At 43.3% G+C, this 19,246-nt stretch overlaps 1 protein-coding gene across 2 annotated transcripts in view; it reads right to left on the reverse strand.

Annotated features, from left to right (window-relative positions):
- Positions 1-590: 590 nt before the first annotated feature.
- The window catches only part of GAN (gigaxonin), a 48,752-nt gene continuing 30,096 nt past the window's right edge, over positions 591-19,246 (reverse strand). For both annotated transcript variants that reach the window (XM_032853890.1, XM_032853891.1), the window contains 8 exons: positions 18,874-19,091; positions 18,534-18,655; positions 14,933-15,045; positions 13,801-13,950; positions 12,799-12,935; positions 12,431-12,562; positions 2,332-2,441; positions 591-2,244 (listed from right to left, as the gene is read on the reverse strand). In XM_032853890.1, the coding sequence (XP_032709781.1) occupies positions 2,063-2,244; positions 2,332-2,441; positions 12,431-12,562; positions 12,799-12,935; positions 13,801-13,950; positions 14,933-15,045; positions 18,534-18,655; positions 18,874-19,091 (1,164 nt within the window). In that variant the 3' untranslated portion in view covers positions 591-2,062. The remainder of the gene's footprint in view (positions 2,245-2,331; positions 2,442-12,430; positions 12,563-12,798; positions 12,936-13,800; positions 13,951-14,932; positions 15,046-18,533; positions 18,656-18,873; positions 19,092-19,246) is intronic.

The raw sequence follows: 19,246 nt of genomic DNA on the forward strand, positions 1-19,246 counted from the left end.
CCTCTGAAGGCCAGGGTTCTGTTCTGTAGAGGATATGCTAACAAAGAAAATTCACTTTTTCAGTGATTTGTTTCCCCTAAAAAATGAATCTCTAATTGGAAAAAGAAGTTTGCTTTCTCTGCTGTGGTTGCGTGGCTTGTTTTGATTAAAAGATACCCCAGGCATCACTGGGAAGGTGTGCAGACTACAGCTGACTGGTACACAATAGGAAGAAAAAAAGGTCAGCTTTGCTTTATACGCTGGATTTGACTGCGTTACAGGAACGTGTGGCAAATCTGGCCTAGTGCCTCTGATACAGAAGATAAACACCGCATGCCTTCTTCTACTAGGATCTCCTGCCACACACAACGCTCTTTAGAACCCCCACAGGCAAGGCTTCTCCCGGCAACTTTTATAGCATTGTACTGACTCTTAGTAGGTGTAAGAAAAAAAAAAAATCTGCAGAGAGGGGGTAACCCTTTTTTCTGTTCATGGTGCTGGGGGAGGGGAACATAAGCCATGTTTCATACGCATGTTGTTAACAGCATACAAGCATTCCATCTAGGAAGTTTCCAGAAGAAGCTCCTATTCTCAAATTTGTAACCAAAGGATACATTTATACATTTATTAATTATTAAGACAAAATACTGCTTCTTACAGCCATTTACCAAGAGGGGGGAAAAAGCTGTAGGAAACAATTAGAAATGAAGAGCTTTGTATTAAATCGATTAGAAATCTGATATTGCATAAAATTCAAATTATGATGTCATTGAGCACTTTGAAGTCTCTGATTGCACACTAAGGTGGCATAATTTGAATGGAAAACAAAGTATCTTACAAAATAAGTGCTACTAACGACAGACTTCCTCCCCCAATGGGAAGTGGGGTGACATGGGAGTGGGGGGGCAGAGGGTCGAGGAAGAGATAATTCGCTCTACTATGAACAGAATGAAATTAAGTTGAGGTAGTTTATTCTACCAGCCAAACGTTACTTATAACATAATTTGTCTAAAACTCTTGCTAGTAAACGGCACTGAGAAAATTCTGCTACAAAGACTAGATTCTTACCCAGGTGTGCGTTCTAAGACAAGTTTTCAATCCTAAACAGCAGTAAACAAGACTTTGTGTGCTTTCAGACAGATTGAAGTTTTTGATCCCTATATATTTTGTCTGGACAGTTTTTGTAGTCACAGCAGACCTTTATGATTTGTCTGACTTACGTCTTTCTTCTAGAAAATCTCCTACTCTGCTTAATAACCTCGTGTTTATAAAATGGTTCTGATTATTTGCAAGGAGGAACAGCACTGCATGAATCCTTCACAACTCCAGGAGAACTACCCCAGAAATTATGGCATGATGTATCTGAATTAATATAGAAGTCAGCAACTTCCCTTAAATTCACACAAGGGCTGCAACCTGACTCATGGATTTACTGAACCTTTAGATGACTAAGATAGAATGTCGTAAACGAGAAATTTTATCTTAGTTTCAATTCATGATAATATAGTTTAAAAAAGAGTCTTCGGACACAGTACTAGTAGTAAACGGACACTAACCGGCATACAGTCCAATCTAACATTTTAGGCACAAACCTTAATCGGTCAGGCAGGGTTAGGCATGATATTTCCTTCCAAGTGCAGTAGGAAAGCAATCTCGGTAGTTTGGATATGTTGATTTGCATATACGGATTTTTGTTTGTTTACCAAAGCCAGGTACTCGAACACAGCAGTCACTCAGATATGAGTTCCCTTCAGGGAAAATGCACCTTAGGATTTTAACTTCAATATTTTACATGATACCGATTCCCACTTCCCTTCTCCCTTTGACAGTGACTAGCCTCCGTTTGTCTGCAGACACATCTAAGTGGAGGACGGGATTCCTCCAAGGGAGCTTTTTCCACAGTTACGGGTTCTCCCCAACGAGAGCGGAACCTCAGGCTTCTAAGCATTACAGTAAAACCACCAGAGTTACCATACAAAGCCCGGCACACAGAGCAAGTTTCGGCTGCCACCTCTGTTCCCCTCGCAGAAAGCTGTGTCACGGTGCGTTTGGTCGGGAGCTTTGCCTCTGCTCCGGCCCCTCTTCAAGGTGAATGGACACGGATCCGGAACAAGCCCTGCTGGAGCTGCAGGCGGAAAAGCTTGCAATTTGCAATGCGTAAGGCTGCGCACCCGGTGCGGCGAAGGTCAGACGGAAGGAGTGGCTTCGTGTGGTGCCAGGTCCCTGTGCTTCTTTTAAACTCACGCACGTAGTCGTAATTGGTACCTAGACCGTGAGAAGCAGCAGAGGTGACACAATGTGCCTTGGCGTCTCTGGCAAACACATCCAGCAACATCACCACGAGGGTCTTACCTGTATCGAGGTCTCCGATAACGTAAATACTGGCTCCTATGGGCACAGCTCCGTACACAAAAGAGGAGCTGGCGGGGATGCACAAGTTCTGGTCGTTAAGATAGATCCATCTGCAAGCGAACACACGGGCAAAACCAAGGACGTCAAGAGGATGACCACAAGGTCTAGGAAGCCGACAAAACTCGGTGAGCCAACAGTACTACACCGTGCCAGTTCAGCTCAACCTGCATCCCCACTGCCGGGTAATTAACCGCTGAGTTCCTTCCTGCCACTCTGGATACTAGTCTGGCCTGTGCTAGAATGTCACCTATACTGAAACGTAAAGAGCAAGCACTTGTCAACCTGCTTCTTTTGCTCAGCACCATGTTCCTGGGATTCATCTACACAGCTGCTTGCATCAATAATCTGTTTCTTTTTAAGTGGTATTCCATGACACGGAGAGACTAGAATTTGTTTATCTGCGCACCTGCCCATGTCCATGACACGGAGAGACTAGAATTTGTTTATCTGCGCACCTGCCCATGTTCATTTGGGGAACTGCCAGTGTCTGGTTATGGTGAATAAAGCTGTTGTGGGCACTGGAGAGCGAATCGTCTTGGTGGATATCGTGTCACGGAAGTGATTGGTTATATGGTTTAAAGTATATTCCATCGGATAATAAAATGCTGCACTGTTTTCCAAAGGGCTGTGCCATTCTGCCTTCCGATTAGCAACATCTGGGAATTCCAAACGCTTGGCATCACCTCCTGCTCTCACTCCTGACGGTCTTTCTGACTATGGCCGTGTTAGTGGTGTGGGCTTCCCTGAGAAGAGGGAGGCCGGCTATCCCTGTGTATGCTCACCGGCCACTTCACCTGTCTTCTTTTGTGAAACGTCTGCTCAAAGAGTTGCTCATTTTTTAAATTGGGGTTTTGTCTTCCCACTGAACTGTAAGATTCTTTGTATTTTTATATAAGTCCTTTGTTAGATACATCTATCATGAATATTTTCCCCAGCTTATCGATTATCTTTTCATTTTCTTAATGGAGCCTTCCAAAGAACAGTTTTTAATTTTGACAAGTTTCATTTTTTGTTGTTGTTGTTGCTGTTGTTTCGTTTTTTAGACAGTTCTTGCTTTCTGTGTCCTTCTAGGAAATCCCTGCCTATTCCAAGGTTGCAAAGGTTTTCCTCCCTATACTTTTTACTGGAGATTTTATAGGTTCGGCTTTTATGTTCAGGTCTTACAATGCATTTCAAGTTGCATTTTGGGTATGGTGTGAGGCAGAAGTTCACCGGTCCTCCACACAGATATCTAGTCGCTCCAGCATCATTTGCTGAAGAGATGTTTCTTTCCTCACTAAATTGCCTTGACACTTCTGCTGAAAATCAATTTAATAAGCACAAAAAGGATCCAGGGCTCCACAAAGAGATGGCTGATTCCCCCGCTGAGAGAGAAAACACGAGAGGCGTCTGAGGCATCTTGTGCTACCAGACAGGAAGTGCTTACAGAAGGGCGGGTGTGTCCAAGGGACACGGAGCTAATAGGAAGGTGTTCCCAATGGCCAAAGTTGGAACAACTGAGCAACAAAATAAATAATGAGTACTGGATTTATAACTCACAGAATAAAATAAATATTCCTGAGTCTATACTGATACAAGTAAGTAACTGAATACATAAAAAAAAAGAAACAGGGAGAAGGGACAGGTCTTCTCTTTACAGAATTCCAGTTAACAAATGCAGACAGAATGAGGGAAATAGACCAGCATCAGGAAACCACCACAGTTATAGTGACCGCAGGGTGGGTCCACCGACGGGTGCTTAATTAGTGGTCAAAGTTTGAGAAGAAATGGTGCATATTCTCAATGATCTCTTCCAGGATTTTTGTAAAGTAAAAGGAAAGAACGGCAACTTTATAGTGGCGAAACCCAAGAGGCCCCACCTTAACCAGGTAATCAACGTTAGTGTCACCGGTACTAAGACATGGAGGCAGCACGTCCTCTGTGGTGTTCCTGCCAAAAATGCCCAACCTCAGCCTGATCATGAGAAATCATAAGACAAATCCAAATGAAGAGATACATGCACCAATTATCTTCAAGAATATCATGGTCATGAAAGGCAAGGAAAGACCAAGGGAACATCACAGGTTAAAAAAGACTAAAGAGGGGTGCCTGGGTGGCTCAGTGGGTTAAGCCTCTGCCTTTGGCTCAGGTCATGATCTCAGGGTCCTGGGATCGAGCCCCCCATCGGGCTCTCTGCTCAGCAGGGATCTGCTCCCCCCCCACACCTCCTCCGCCTGCCTCTCTGCCTACTTGTGATCTCTCTCTCTCTCTCTCTCTCTCTGTCAAATAAATAAATAAATAAATAAAATCTTAAAAAAAAAAAAAAAGACTAAAGAAACACAACACTGTGTTGTGGGATCCCGCACGGCATCTCAGAGCAAAGGGAAAAGAGAGCTGAGTGGACGAGCTGGTGTAATTGGAGTAAAGACTAGGGGAACTTGGGTGGCTCAGTCGTTAAGTGTCTTTGGCTCAGGTCACGATCCCAGAGTCCTGGGATTGAGCCCCGCATCAGGGAGTCTGCTTCTCCCTCTCCCCTCTTCTGTGTTCTCTCTCTCGCTGTGTCTCTCTCTGTCAAATAAATAAATCTTTAAAAAATAAAAAGACTATAATTTACTTATTAATACCGTACCGACATAAATACCTTGGTTTTGATGTCGCACTATGGTTACTTAAGATGTTAACACAAAGAAAAGTTGGGTGAATGGCTTAATGGGGATTTTATTTTTGCAACTTTTAAGTGTAAAAGTGTAAAATTAAAAATGTAAAATTAAGTGTAAAATTATTCCAAAATTAAAGTGGTTTTTGTTTAAAAAACAACCTTAACAACCGTAGATTCTGCTTTGTAATAATGTTCACTTAAGGTAACTGGACCAATTTCCTTTTAAGAGCTAACAACACAGCTGGGGTATAGCAGCCCTCCCAGACTCTGGAATGTATCTAAACCCTCCAGAACTTCCAGTGTCCAGGTCTACACTCGTTATTGGAGCAGACGGCATGTGGGCCTTATTCCTGTGTCTCTAACTCTGCCACCACGTGTCTGAGAAACCAGCAGCTTGGCCCGAGTCGTCCGGCTGTTAAGTACAAATGTGAAACTCTCTTACTAAGCACAGCACTTTGATTGCAAAGAACTCTTCCCAGATTATTATAAAGTAGCAACTTCCATATTTTGAATTCTAAGAAACATGGAAGCAAAATGATTCGAGATCACGTAACAACTCAGAACACAGCTAAGGTGCAGCTGCCATATTCGAAATACCTTCACTCAACTTCTAATTCACGTTCCATCTGAATGATGACTGGTATCCAGCAGTTTGCTGGAACTGGGAATACAGTTTGGCCGCTGGTGTCAAAATGACTAAGAAATAGGGGAAGGGAAACATTCTGGAACTGTCATTGAGAAGTGAAAATAGGGACTTGAAGATGCCTTTGAAAGAAAATGTTTGAAAATATCAAACTATAACTGGCTTATTCACATTTTATGTCTTCAGGGCTAAACACAATTATCTAAACCTTGACATTTAAATTCTTCCCAGGTTCTGAATCAAGCAAAGCTGTTGAGAGTGTCCTCAGGCCTTGTCTGCTGCTGAACCCTGCACCCAGGCCCGACCCCCGTGCAGAGGCACACAGCTCTTTCAGGCAAATCCATGATGGGGCCACGTGTATGCTCATGAGGGTAACTGCCACTTCTAAATGAGCATCTACAACTAGAGTGTTTACTGAAAGGCGTATCAGAATACAACAATATTTTGGCATAATTTTGTAGAGTTGAGAATCTCACATTATTCTTCCTTGGAATAATTAAACAAAGCTCAAGAAATCAGGCTATGTAGATGATCTACCAAATTTGTTCCAAAGCAGATCAATGACTCAGAGTTCCTGAGTTCCAGAAAAACAATCCTAGATGATCTATTTCATATAATGCTGAAGCTTTGAATGAAATGAAACTAACATAAAAAACTGAATTGCAGCATGTCTTTAGCTGCAGTTTTTTTTTTTTAAACAGGTATAAAAGGCCTATGGTTTTGCCTTCTTTCTCTGCCATCTATCACCTCGTTGACCTTGGACAATTTAGCCAATCATCATCTGTGAAGTGGGGAGACCAAACACCACCACTAACATCCAAGGACTTGCAGGGATGGAAGGAAGCGACCAGTGTAAATTACATCACATAGCACCCAGCACCTAGTGGGTGTCACTAAGTAGCAGTCACCTTTGTAATGGAGGAAGCAACAGTATGCCTTTAGTTACAATGTTTTCAAACACAGACTTCTTAGGACTTGAGGATACCAGGATGTGTCCTCTGGTCGCTTAGAATTAGCAACGAAGGAGACTTTAGACTATAGCCTGGCTTGGAGCAGCGAGTTTCAGCAAGAGCAGTGTAGGAGGGAGAGACAGGCAAGGAGAGATGGCACAGGGCGGGGGGCAATCAGCTGGAGAGGAGAAGTAAAGACAGAGGGAGCTTTGGTGAGGTTTCTGTTTCCGGGGGGAGAAAGAAGCCCTCCCTTAACAAGCCGATCGCCCTGCGAGGAACTCTGGATAAGAGTTCCTGCTACAAACTCTGGGTGAGATACAAAAGACAAGTGCCTGAGGCCTCTGGAGACTGAGCAAAAGCAGGCAGATTTGAGAAAGAAAGGAAAACTGGAACCAGCAACCTAGGAGGAGGAGTTTCTGGATCTTTGGTAGCTTTGGCCAAAGGCGGCATGACGCTGGCAGCTCCAGGGGGCAGAGACCCCATGAGAAGAGCCGCCATCTTTGTGGCTGCTAGAATCAGGGCAGCCAGAATCTCCAGAGCGTAGGGAAGTCTCAGAAAGACGAGAGGTAGAGAAGGATGCCTAATTTTACACGCATGTGCTTGTCTCAAGTCTTGGACTGACCCCGGAACCGTGAGTGCTTATAACTGAGGCTGGCTTACAGAACCGGAGACAGGGTTGAGCTGCCGTGCACTGCAGGCCTGACAGCCTGCCAGGAGCCGAGCCAGGGGCACGGCCTGCTAGAACTCTCAGTGCAACACTCTGAAGCATGGGAAGAAACTTCGGGGCCCCGACAACATGCCATTCACAATGTTCGGGAGGCAATCCTGAATTACTCACAAAAGAAAAGCCAGAAAAATGAGAACCTATTCTCGAGGTAACAAACCATACACAGACACCAGCTCCAAGATAACTGAATGCCAGGAGATCCATCAGGTGGGGACCTGAATGTGGCCACTACAACTATGTTCAAAAAAGAAAGGGAACCATGCTTTTGATGAAAAGATGGAGGTTTCAGTAAAGAAATGAAGAGATCTAAAATTCTACCTGAAGAAGCTGGCAAACAGAGGGCAGGATAAACCCAGAGAAGGTAAAAGAAGGAAATAATATAGACAAGAGCAGAAAGCAATGAAACACAAAACACAATGGAGAAAATGAACCGCCTTGAAAAGATAAATGCAGTGGTGGGCTTTGCCAGTAGAGGGCGCTGGAGGGACTGCGAGGCTCGGCGGCACCGAGGGCTGCTTTGCCAGGGTTGGTGCCAGGGTTGGTGCGCTTTTCTCCTTCTTCCCAAGGGCTGCTGCCTGCAGTGTGCAGGGAACCCAGAGGTGCCTGCCCTCAGCAAGGTCTTCTGCCACCCAACAGGCAGCGTCCTGAACCCAGTCGCCACACCATACCCTTGCAGGGTGGGGAGGTCTCTTCCCAGTTTGCCCCTTCTGGGTACTGCCCTCAGCCTAAAGGTGGTAGTAGCTGCACTTCCTACAGTAGCCATGTCTGCACTCATTGTTAACCACCTCTTCCTAGTAAGTAATGGTGTGAATTCCATTTTCTCTGTTCAGATTACCGGTGTGGTTTCTGTCTTGTGACTGGGCCGTGACTGAAACAGATGTGGTCAGGAGCACAGCTCAGCTCCCCATGACTTGCAAAGGTGTCTGCAGTACTTGCAGCACTCCTAACTGTCAATCCAAACACCACAATGTCAGTGGAGTAGACCGACATGACGCTTTCATGGGGCACCAAGGTGATCAAGATCTCCCTGGACTAACATATGGGAACAGCAGAAGTGGTACACCCCTGAAGCCAGACAGTGCAGGGGGCCTGTCGGCCCTGATGGGCAAAAGCAAACTGCTTCTGGTGGCCCCTGCAAACTGGTACAAAGAAAAAGCACCAGGGGTCAAAAGCTGCGGACCAAGGCCAGAGTCTGTGTTGCATAAAGATACAATATTTGCGGAAAGACACTACATCTGGGACTAAATCTGTGATCAGTGTAACCACTGAATTACGTTTATGAAAGCACATGGACATTTTCCAAAATCCATCTGACTTTTCTACTTTTTTAAAATGACTTAAGTGGGGATATGAAAGGTAGCTCCATTCCTGGATTTTTCAAGTTCTTGATGGTGGCACTAATTTCTGTAAATTCCTCAAGGATGTAGAATTGCTTTTGGTTTTCCGTCTTGGTAGGAAAGTTACAGAGACTTCCAAGCAGCCTCTCCTACCATAATGCCCAACCCCCTGCAGGTCAGAGAATCAACATGGGGATTCTGCCCATTGTCAAGTATGTCTGCTCAATTACACATTCATGGACTAAAAGATGAAATTGGCAGGTCCTGATTTCAGCAGTCACCATGACTGTTCTAGAGAAACAAAAGCAGGGCATCCATGCTGAGCATGTGCATGGAGGCAGTCAGACACAGGACGGATTAAGAAAGGAGCTGGAGTGCAGGACATGGGAGGTAAGAGACTGGGAAAGACTGAACATTTCTCTTAACCTCAGACAATAGAGGACCCCAGCAGGGGGCTACATACTGTTATCTTTGTTTGGTGAGCAATGGGGAAATACCAAGAATTACCAGAAGGAGAACGAAATGACCAAAGTCAGATTAATCTTTCAATAATCTTTCAAAAACACAAACAGACCAAATGCACAGGAAAACCAGTTAGAAGGCTAATGCCATTGCACACACAAGGAAGTGAACATGGTAGGGCAGGAGCAGAGAAACGAGGGTGGGTGTTCTGGAAAATATTCCAAAGTCTACAAAAGAAGACGAGACTTGGCAACCGGTAAGATGTGAAGGATGAGAGAGAATCAGGATAAGCTTCATTGAGTACGGATAACTGGGAGGATGGTGGTATTAGAAGAGCAGGGACACCGGGAATCGAAACAGAGCTGCCTGTCATTCTGGATAATATCATTAAGTTGTTACTATGACGTGATAGAATTTATGGCAATTTCTTCGCTTTCCTTCAAACAGTTTTGCTTTTCATTAGAAACACAGAAAATAAGGTATGGCATTTTTCCAGGAAAGTTTTAACCTAAAAATAGGGAACAAAGGCAGGAAAGACAAGAGATTACTTAAAAACAATAAATGGTCTCCAATCTAATACAGATTGGTCCTCTGGCAACAGTTTCCACAATACGCAAATATAACATACTTGGAAACATCTGCTCTTTTGAAAAATAAACTACTGCTATATGTTATTTTCTTCCTATAGATTTTTATGGGGAAGCCTGTATTTTTAATGCAATGTAGAGTGGTGGCTGAAAAGGTGGCCTCTGGGCCAGAGTGCCCGAGTTCAAATTCTAGCTCTGCTACTTGCTATCTGTGTGTCTCTGAACACATTATTTCACCTCTCTGTGTTTTGGTTTAAAAGAGGACTAAAAAGAGCACATAGGGACTGAGAGGGTTATTCTGAAGACTGAATGAGTTACAAATGAGTTAATACAAGGCACTTAGAGTTATGTATGCCTCTGGGGTCACTCAAACAAGTAAGAACCCTATAAGTTATACTGACGAAAGAAATTGAGCTTTCCTCATTCTATTATTTAAAAACTAACATGGGGGACGCCTGGGTGGCTCGGTTGGTTGAGCAGCTGCCTTCGGCTCAGGTCATGATCCCAGCGTCCTGGGATCCAGTCCCACATCGGGCTCCTTGCTCGTCAGGGAGCCTGCTTCTCCCTCTGCCTCTGCCTGCCATTCTGTCTGCCTGTGCTCGCTCTCTCTCCCTCTCTCTCTCTGACAAATAAATAAGTAAAATCTTTAAAAAAAAAAAACAAAAAACACCTAATGTGGGTGGGCTCCTGGCTGGCTCCATTGGTAGAACATGAGACTCTTGATCTCAGGGCTGTAAGTTCTAGGCCCCATGTTGGGCCTAGAGCTTACCTTAAAAAAAGTAACACTGGACAGCTCAGAAATGAGGAGACTACTAATCCATGAATTTATTTGGAAGTGCTTTTAAATATCAAGGAAGGAGGCATATTCTTATGTCTAATACTTATGTACTGAAAGCAAGTACTACAGCTACGTTTAAAGCTTATTAACTATTAATATAAAACAACCTGACAGAAATAGAAAAGTTCTAGCAATTGATAGCAGATCAAGGGCAAACTGAGAAACTCTGCAGCCAGATTTAAGTCCTATAAACAAACAGGGACAGGGACAGGTGAGGCATACGTGGCCTTGATTCCCCCAGCGAACAAGTGGCAGCCTCTAGCTCACACTGCCCAGGCAGTACCTCATTATGAAGACGGCACAGGTCTGTATTTTATCAGAGACCAAACACACTGACCACTGCTTATAAATGAAGTTGAGCAGACAGTCTCGAGAGTCACTTGGGCAGGAATTAACATGCTACTTTGCACCTTGGACGGTCAGCCTCACCACAATCTATGAAGAGAAATGTATAAAAGTCTGAAATGCTGCCCTACTCCCACCATAGCAGACATTCTCTAAACTGTTCTCATACTTTGTCTAATAAATTTTCCTAAGGGGGTCTACCCCTATAATTGATGGGGGGAGAGGAGAAAGGCTATGCAAATATCCTCACTTTGAAATACATTAAAAGTTAGGTAACATTTGTATGTATCTCTAAAGTCTTGGTAGCTGCTCATTGTTTGCTCTAATCTAAAATAGTATGAAATTAAATGTTGCCTTATGGCACCCCCTTCTGGTAACAGGATTGAAATACTGTAACAAGATGAATTTTCACATAACCATTTCCCTCTGTGATTTAGATGGTGCAGTTTAGTGCTTACCATAATAAAATGTGTAGGAGGAGAGAAGGGAAGGAGGTTGGTAGAAGCATGCCTAGTCTACGAGACCAGTATAGCAACCTGAAACAGATGTTTTGAGACTCTGTGACACCACACTTCATTCACCGACTCAAACTTCCATTGGGAGTCTAACACAGGCCAGGTGTGATGCTGAAGTTAAGATCCATGGACAGCTGAGCCCAACCTTGCCCTCAAGAATCTTACGGTTAGGGCGCCTGGGTGGCTCAGTTGGTTAAGAGTCTGCCTCCAGTTCAGTTCATGATCCCAGGGTCCTGGGATGGAGTTCTGCGTCAAGCTCCCTGCTTAGCGGGAAGTCTGCTTCTCCCTCTGGCCCTCGCCCCTGCTCATGATCTCTCACGATCTCTCTCTCTCTCAAATAAATAAATCAAATCTTACCAAAAAAAAAAAAAAAAAAAAAAAGAATCTTATGGTTAACAATTACAATGCAAGAGACATGACCTGAATGTTATGAGATCACAGATGGAGGAGCCTAAACCAGACTGGGAGGTGTGAGGAGGCTTTCTTTAGGCAGTGATAATTACGCATAGTTTTGGAAGAGATTATATTAACTGGATAAATATTGAAGGGGGATTTTAGGTAAAAGGAATAGTATAAAAGCACAGAGTTGAGATAATCAATAACATGTTTTGGGGAGAAAATGTTGCTCACTGTAACTCAAGTGAAGCGTCTGTGTTGACTACAGCAGAAAGAATAGAGAAAGGCCATATCACAGAAGGCCACACGCTAGGTTAAAGAGTTTAAATTTTCTCCTAAAAGCAACAGGGAGCCAATAAATGATTTTAAACAACCAAGGATCAAGGTCTGATATAGGTTTCAGAAACACCGTTCTATGGTTTTAAGCTACGAATACTTCTGAAGTCTCTGACAAAATCTCTAGTAAGCTCTAGGCATATGTCCCAAATAAACAAGATAATTCTGTCAAGTAGCTTGAAAACAAAACAAAACAAATTGAAGACATGACTCTGAAGGCAGAGAGGAAAAGTTCCACAAGTTATGTGAAGCCATTCAAACTCACCGTTTAAACTCGTCATGGTAGAATTCAGACTTGCAAGTGACCATCTCATTAGAGCCCTGGACGTCCTCCCGACTTCGGACGCCCCCAAACACGTACAGCTCCATGGCCACGCCGCAGGCCACGGCTCCAAATCTGAAAGGCCACATGCAGCGGATCAGCTACTGGATTTACAACTCATGGCCCAATTCCCTAGCTCCTCTTCTGCTTATTTTAACTCTGCAGTGTTCAGGGTTCCATGCATATGTGGGTCTTCCTTTTCCAGAAATGGATTTTTCATGGACTTTTATAGAAACCAAATGCCAAGACAAGTGAAAGGTTCATTTGAAAGAAACGGGGCACCTACATGGTTCATGCCCGCATTCTCGTACCTTCTCTCCTTCAGCGGACAGATCGCAGTCCACTGCTGGGTCCTTGGGTCATAACATTCCACGGATTCAAAGAGTTTTCCATACGACCCTCCACCCATGGCATAGATTTTCTTTTTCATAGCTGCATAGCAGCCGATCTGGAAGGAGAAAGCGAGAGGTGGGGAGGCAACACTTACTATTCATGTTACACAAATACCCACTTTAGTCTAGAGAGCACACATGGTGTCTGGGAAAGGATTTGATTTCTAATAGTAAAACTATGGTATTTTCCAATACTAGGAAGACAGGATTTTAAAAGCAAGAAGAGGAGGCTGTACACGTAGCGTTTGTTAACTCCATCTGACGTGACTGTGCTCAGTGAGATACGTAAATGACCCAAATTTTTAAAGGAGCTTTCCAGTCTCTCCATTCTTCCACAACTATTTGAAGATTCCAAGATTGAGATTCTGTCAAGCAACATGTCATTCAATTCCTGTTCCAAATGAGTTAAGCACAGAGAGTGGGAGCACAGCACCCAAGGTGTAAATATCCACAAGACTGGAAGCTTCGGTGTGAAGAAGAACCCCCCCCTCCCAGCCCAGAAAACAGGAATAAAGCAGCCTGTGCTCTAAAAGGCTAACGGAAGCCAAGTTTTTGCTCTACTCTGGACGCAGTGGCCATGCTTACCTGCCGGCTATCTCTCCTCAGGCCTGCCTGATCATTAAGACAAGAGGGCTGGAAGACCTGGCTGCTTCCTAGGTTAGCGTGCTCATGAAGCGTTTGTCAAGCGCAGGAGTGGGCACAGCAGTGCATTGCAGAGCCCCCGTCAGGGTGAGCTCTCACACGCACTCCATCTCCTGTCCGGGTGTAGGGCTGATGACAATGAAGGCAAGCCACCGAAAGTGACAGAAGTCTGTGACCTTCCCTCTTTCAACACTATCGATTGTAGTGAAAGGTGGATGTGGGAAAGGAAGAAAGGCTAACTTTAAAACCCAATCTGTAATCACAAGATATGGTTCTCACCTTTCTAACCATGGTCAGGTCAGGTTGCTTCGTCCAGGTTTTAGAATAAATGTCATAACACTCCATGGAAATTAGCTCTTTCTCACCATCCTCTCCTCCTAAAATGTACAGCATTCCGTCTATCTCCACAATACCAAAATTATGTCGTGGCTGAAAAGACATCAAAGCTCTCTTTATATAAAAAGCCAAACACCAGACTGAAAGCAGATATCCACACATTTAATAAAAACTACAGATACCATCACATTCCAGAGTTTCAGCAAAAAGGTGTCATGCTCAAAACCATCTCTTTCAGACATGTGCGATTTTCCGAGCAGCTCACCTTTCTGTCATGAGAGACAGAACCCAATCTAGGAGTTGTTCAAAACAAGGGAATTACATGCGTGATAAATTCACTGGTGGAGTCACCATTTTGTACTCACCATCGCTCACAACAACAAGAACTATTACCTTCTGGTTCAATAAAACTGTGTTTAGCAATGGGCTAAAGTGCTTCCAAGTTGCTGTGTGAAAGACAAGGAAGAACCCCAGCAAGAGCTCTGCCTTAGAGGCTGGGAGAGGCATGGGGAAGCCGGGCTCCTGCTACGGCCAACTGCAATGACAGAAGCCTGAGGGGACATTTGTCAACAAATACTTGCTTAGTGTCCCTGCTGTCCCCTCTGTGCCCAGTGTTGCTCTAGTACTAAAGACGGAGCCCTCAACAGCCAGACAAAATCCCCAGCCATCAAGGAGTTTGTGTGAACAATTAAAAAATATCCAGTATTTGAGAAGGTATCGCGTGATATGAAGAGAAAGTAAGTGGGCGGAGACAGAAGAGCTGAGGGGCAGGAGGGAAGGCCTCCCTAGGAAGTGCCACATGGACAAACACCAATGGAAGCAGAGAACAAGCCACAAGGGTGTCTGGCAAAGGTTCCAAAGCAAGAGTGTGTGTAGGTTTGAGGAAACACGAGGAGGTCTGATGGACCAAAGGAAGACACCAAGAGAGGAGCTGGGATGGTGGGCACTAAGGCAGTGAGCACAGGGTGTGGCAGGGTCACTGTTTCTCTCCTTACATACACACAGATGCAAAACAAATGGAAGTGCTAAAGGGAAGACAGCCACTCTACCAAACAAATGAAAAAGAACGTTTTACCTCATTCATCGGTGGCAATGCCGTCCACGTGTTCGCATCTGGGTCGTATTTTTCTCCTGAACTCAGGGTCTGCTTATTTTCATCTTGGCCCCCAAATACGAACAAGAATCCCTCTGTAAAAATCAAATGAGACACACGAGAAAGTTGAAACTTCAGTCTTCAATTCCCATCTCCTGATGAGTATAAATGGCACAGGTGTAGAGACAGTATCTGGAGGTAACTTCTCTAATGACAACAGTGGATTTGAGGTTTTCATCGCAATTCATTCGATCCTTGGTGAGAGAGGCTAATTCACATCTGTGGCTCACTTTGGCCATTTCACCTCACTCAGCATCTGAGTGGATCCCCACTACCCTATAGCGTGCAGCCCAGACTGGCACCACCTACACAGACACCAAGCAGCCCTGTCTATCCTCATCCCCCTGTGATTCCCAGAAAACCTTTCATCCACAGCCCACATCTGCTCGTTCAAGACCCAGGAGCACTCAGATCTGGGGCACCTGTGCAGTTCATGTTCAAAACAGGATTTAAGAGTCACTGTTGAACTTCCTATTTCAGGTAATGGTGGATTAGGTTATTCATACCAACTCTTGTGCAAAACAGCTAAATTGCTGGACAAAACATTTTTTGTTTTATTTTGTCCTTTTGGACAAAACATTTTCGAAATAAAATAATCTTAGAAGAAGCAACAGGGCAATATGGCAAAGCCGAAAGGAAGAGGGGGAGCTGGAGAGGTCACCACCCACGGAAACCATTTTGCTTTGAGGGCATTCACCAATCTGGGAAATTTCCAAACTTTCTTATAATGGCTTTGAGGGCATGAAGGGACAAAAATCAAAACCCCAGGCCCACAGGAAGTATGACTTCTGGCAGGAGAGCCTCTCCAAAGTTTAACCAGAACCAGAAACCCGATTTAAATTTCCTTCCTTGTCTAGGAGATCTCAAGGTTTGGGTTTGATTTATAGCAATTCAATTCCAAATGTGCAGTGCTTATAGGCAACTGGAAGAAAGAAATGTAAAACTTGTATGGAAGAAAATATCCTTACCGAATCTTTAGATTCTAATATTCTAAAATTTTAAAGCATCAAATTATTCCTACAATTAATTTTTACTAAAATGATCACCACCCAACCAAAGATACTCAGACACAGAAACTAGACTCTATGCAGAACTGACAATAGGACTTAGTCTTACAGAGACTTTAAATTTCACATATTGGAGTCTCCAGAAAGATGATAAAATGACAATGCCTATTATGTTTAAAAATGGAATGACAAATTTTTTACGAAGATTTTATTTATTTATCTGAATGTGAGAGCGAGCGAGCAAGTTTGAGTGTGGAGGAGGGTCCAAGGTAGATGGAGAAGCAGGCTTCTCACTGAGCAGGAAACCCAAGGTGGAGCTCAATCCCAGGTGGCCCCTGGGATCATGACCTGAGCCAAAAGCAGACACTTAACCAACTGAGCCACCCAGGTGCCCCCTGAAGGACAAATTTTAAGAGAACTCTTAGAAAAAGGGGACTGTAGAAGTGACACAGCAGATCTGCAAAAGATTTAAAGAGAATCTCTAGGAATAAAATAAGAAAATAAAAACAAAAAATTTGAAAAAATTAACAGATGGGTTTAATGGCAGATCTGTCACAGTTAAAGAGAGAACTCATTAAGCGGGGGGTAAATGAAAAGAAATCATAAAGAAGGCAAAACACAGAGAGGCAAAAACATGGAAAACAAAACAAAGCAGAGGTAGGAGGCTAAGGACAGAGCAAAAAGGTGTAGCCATGTTTAATGGGACTTCTAAAAAAAGCAGGGGGAAAGAGGACGATGGAACAGAGGCAATACCTGAAGATGTAAAAATGAGTAAGAATTTTCCAGATCTGAGGAAAGACCAAGCCACAGGGTCAAGATGCCCTAAAATTCTATATCCAGCACAAGTATCCTTTAAGAATAAAGGCAAAACAATGACATTATTAGACAAAGAAATCAGTGTTTGCTCCCAGTAGACCCACAACAAAGGAAATTCAAAAGGATGGACCTCAGAGAAGGCAAATAATCCTAGATGGAAGGTCTGAGGAGTAAGAAGGAAAAACAAAGAAAGTGGTGAATATGTGGGTAAATCTACACAGTTTCCCTCTCTCTCCGTATGTTCCGAATATATATATATATATATATTCAAAACAGATGAATTCAAAACAGATGAATTGAACTCATTTACATGTAGATACTTATTCATAAACAGTCATATATTTTAATACTGCAAGACTGTGAAATAGTAGAAATGCATTGGGCTTTTATAACTTGAGAATACAGGCTAGGGTATCTATGATGACTTTCAAAGGAATATAGACAAAGAATGTAACTTCTAACCTGGAAGAGAGGGCACAAAGTGAATGACCCCCACCCCCCGCCCCAAAAAAACCAAAAAATAAAAAAAAAAAAAAAGCAGGAAAAGAAGAAACACAGTACTGGCTGGACAAATAGGAACCACTCAATCATGTCACAGCTTTGCTCGGTACAACCAGACACGACCCCATCCTCATTGTTCAATGTTTCTGAAGTACCGACCCCTCTAGGAAATCTCAGAAAATCTGTGATATAGGAAACGTTGTGGCAGGTGTGCGTGTGTGAAAATTTTGAATAGGTGTACATATTAAGGGAAGGAAATGTAAGGAAGCTAATTCTGAGAAGAGAGAACAAGAAAATCAGACTCACATCCTGTCAGCTACACTACTGCATTTGCTGCTTATATAATTATTGACAATAAGTTCAACCATCTTGGAACCCAAAAAATGATTCCATTTCTGTACTATAGTATAGCTTCAGCCATTTCTATAATATGGAATGGGAGGGTATACCTTTCAAACTCTTTAAAGTAATGTTAGTGGGCAAGCAGAGACTATACAGTATGAAGGATTCCAGGAAGACTGTTGATAATAAGTGGAATTTAGTGAAATGGCACTTATGGGTGAATTCAGAAGAGCAGAGCAAGGTGAAAAGAAAGGGAACAGTCAGAAGGCCACAAATACAATCTCTCCTATCACCTCCTTGAGTGAGAGCTTTGAATAAGGTAGAGCTGTTTTCAAACTCGTGGAGGTCAAGTGAAACACGCATAATGTAGTAAAGTAACTTAAACCATTGCTAATGTTAAGTACTGTTTTATAAAGTCTCACACGAAATGCCTGCTTTGACAGAACACCTTTATTTTTCATAGTTACTGTAATTCTAAATTGCATGAATTAAAAAAAAAAGGGACTTTTACGGCTCAAGGGAATTCTGTGTTCCGGGTGTGGCCACATAGCTAAAGGGCAGTAGGTAAGAGTCACTGAATGTTGCTCTTCTATCAGTAAGTCATCAAATGCAATGCTCTTCCACTAAAGTCTTAAAAATAGCTACATATTAAAGATTCAGGAACAATACAGACTGACAGAAGACACTCTTCTTACAAAGTCTTGAAAGCGAGAGCTACACAGAAGACGTCATCATGGAGATAATAAAATTATCTCTTAAAATTAAATCTCTAAAAGGTTTTGAATCATTCCATACAACCCTGAAATCACATATTTACTTGATCTTGTGTTTAAGTAAAATTGACCGCAGAATGGTACCTGCTGAGAGAACTCCGTGGTTAATTCTTGGCATGCTTAAAGGGGCCAGTTCAATCCAAAGCTGCCTATTAGGGTCATAAAGAGGGCACATACATCGCATCGCTGCTGTTGGTTTCCGTGAACTAAGGAAATAAATAATTGATTAGCAGTTAATGTGTTTTATATAGTTCTGCTTATAATAACTATGACTAGTTTTACTACTCTAAAGAATGTTTAAAACATTTTTAAAAAATCTATTGCTATTATGCTTATACACCAAAAACAATACCACGAATTCCTGTTTACACGGAAAGAGCTCTTCCCTACTACGACCTTTGAAAGGAAGCACATCCATACTTACACTCTCTCTTCTCCGCCAACAGTCACAATGCACTCCGAGTAGCCCCGGGGCTTGAAGTTTGCGAGCATGGCCTCCCCCTGCTGCGGCTGGCTCAGTGGTATGTTGTTGCACTCTCTGACGATTTCTCGTACTAAAGGTTCATTGAGCATCTGTTCCCGTAAGTAGCTGGAGTCTAACCCTGAAACCCACAGCGCTGACATCACGTCCTTCATGTGAACCTGCACAGGAAGGTAGGAAGGATGGGGAGAAAAAAATGTAGGACGCAGCACATGGGGTTTTAGAACATGCGCTTTCTGACTCACAGAAAAGCCAAAATTGTTCAAGGATCAGCAGTGGGCAAGTCGCCAGCGCCAACCCCTTTCCTTTCTATTTC

This window comes from Lontra canadensis, unplaced genomic scaffold (genome assembly GCF_010015895.1).
Source record: "Lontra canadensis isolate GAN:19392208 unplaced genomic scaffold, GSC_riverotter_1.0 scaffold8, whole genome shotgun sequence".
In the NCBI taxonomy this organism is placed as follows: domain Eukaryota; kingdom Metazoa; phylum Chordata; class Mammalia; order Carnivora; family Mustelidae; genus Lontra; species Lontra canadensis.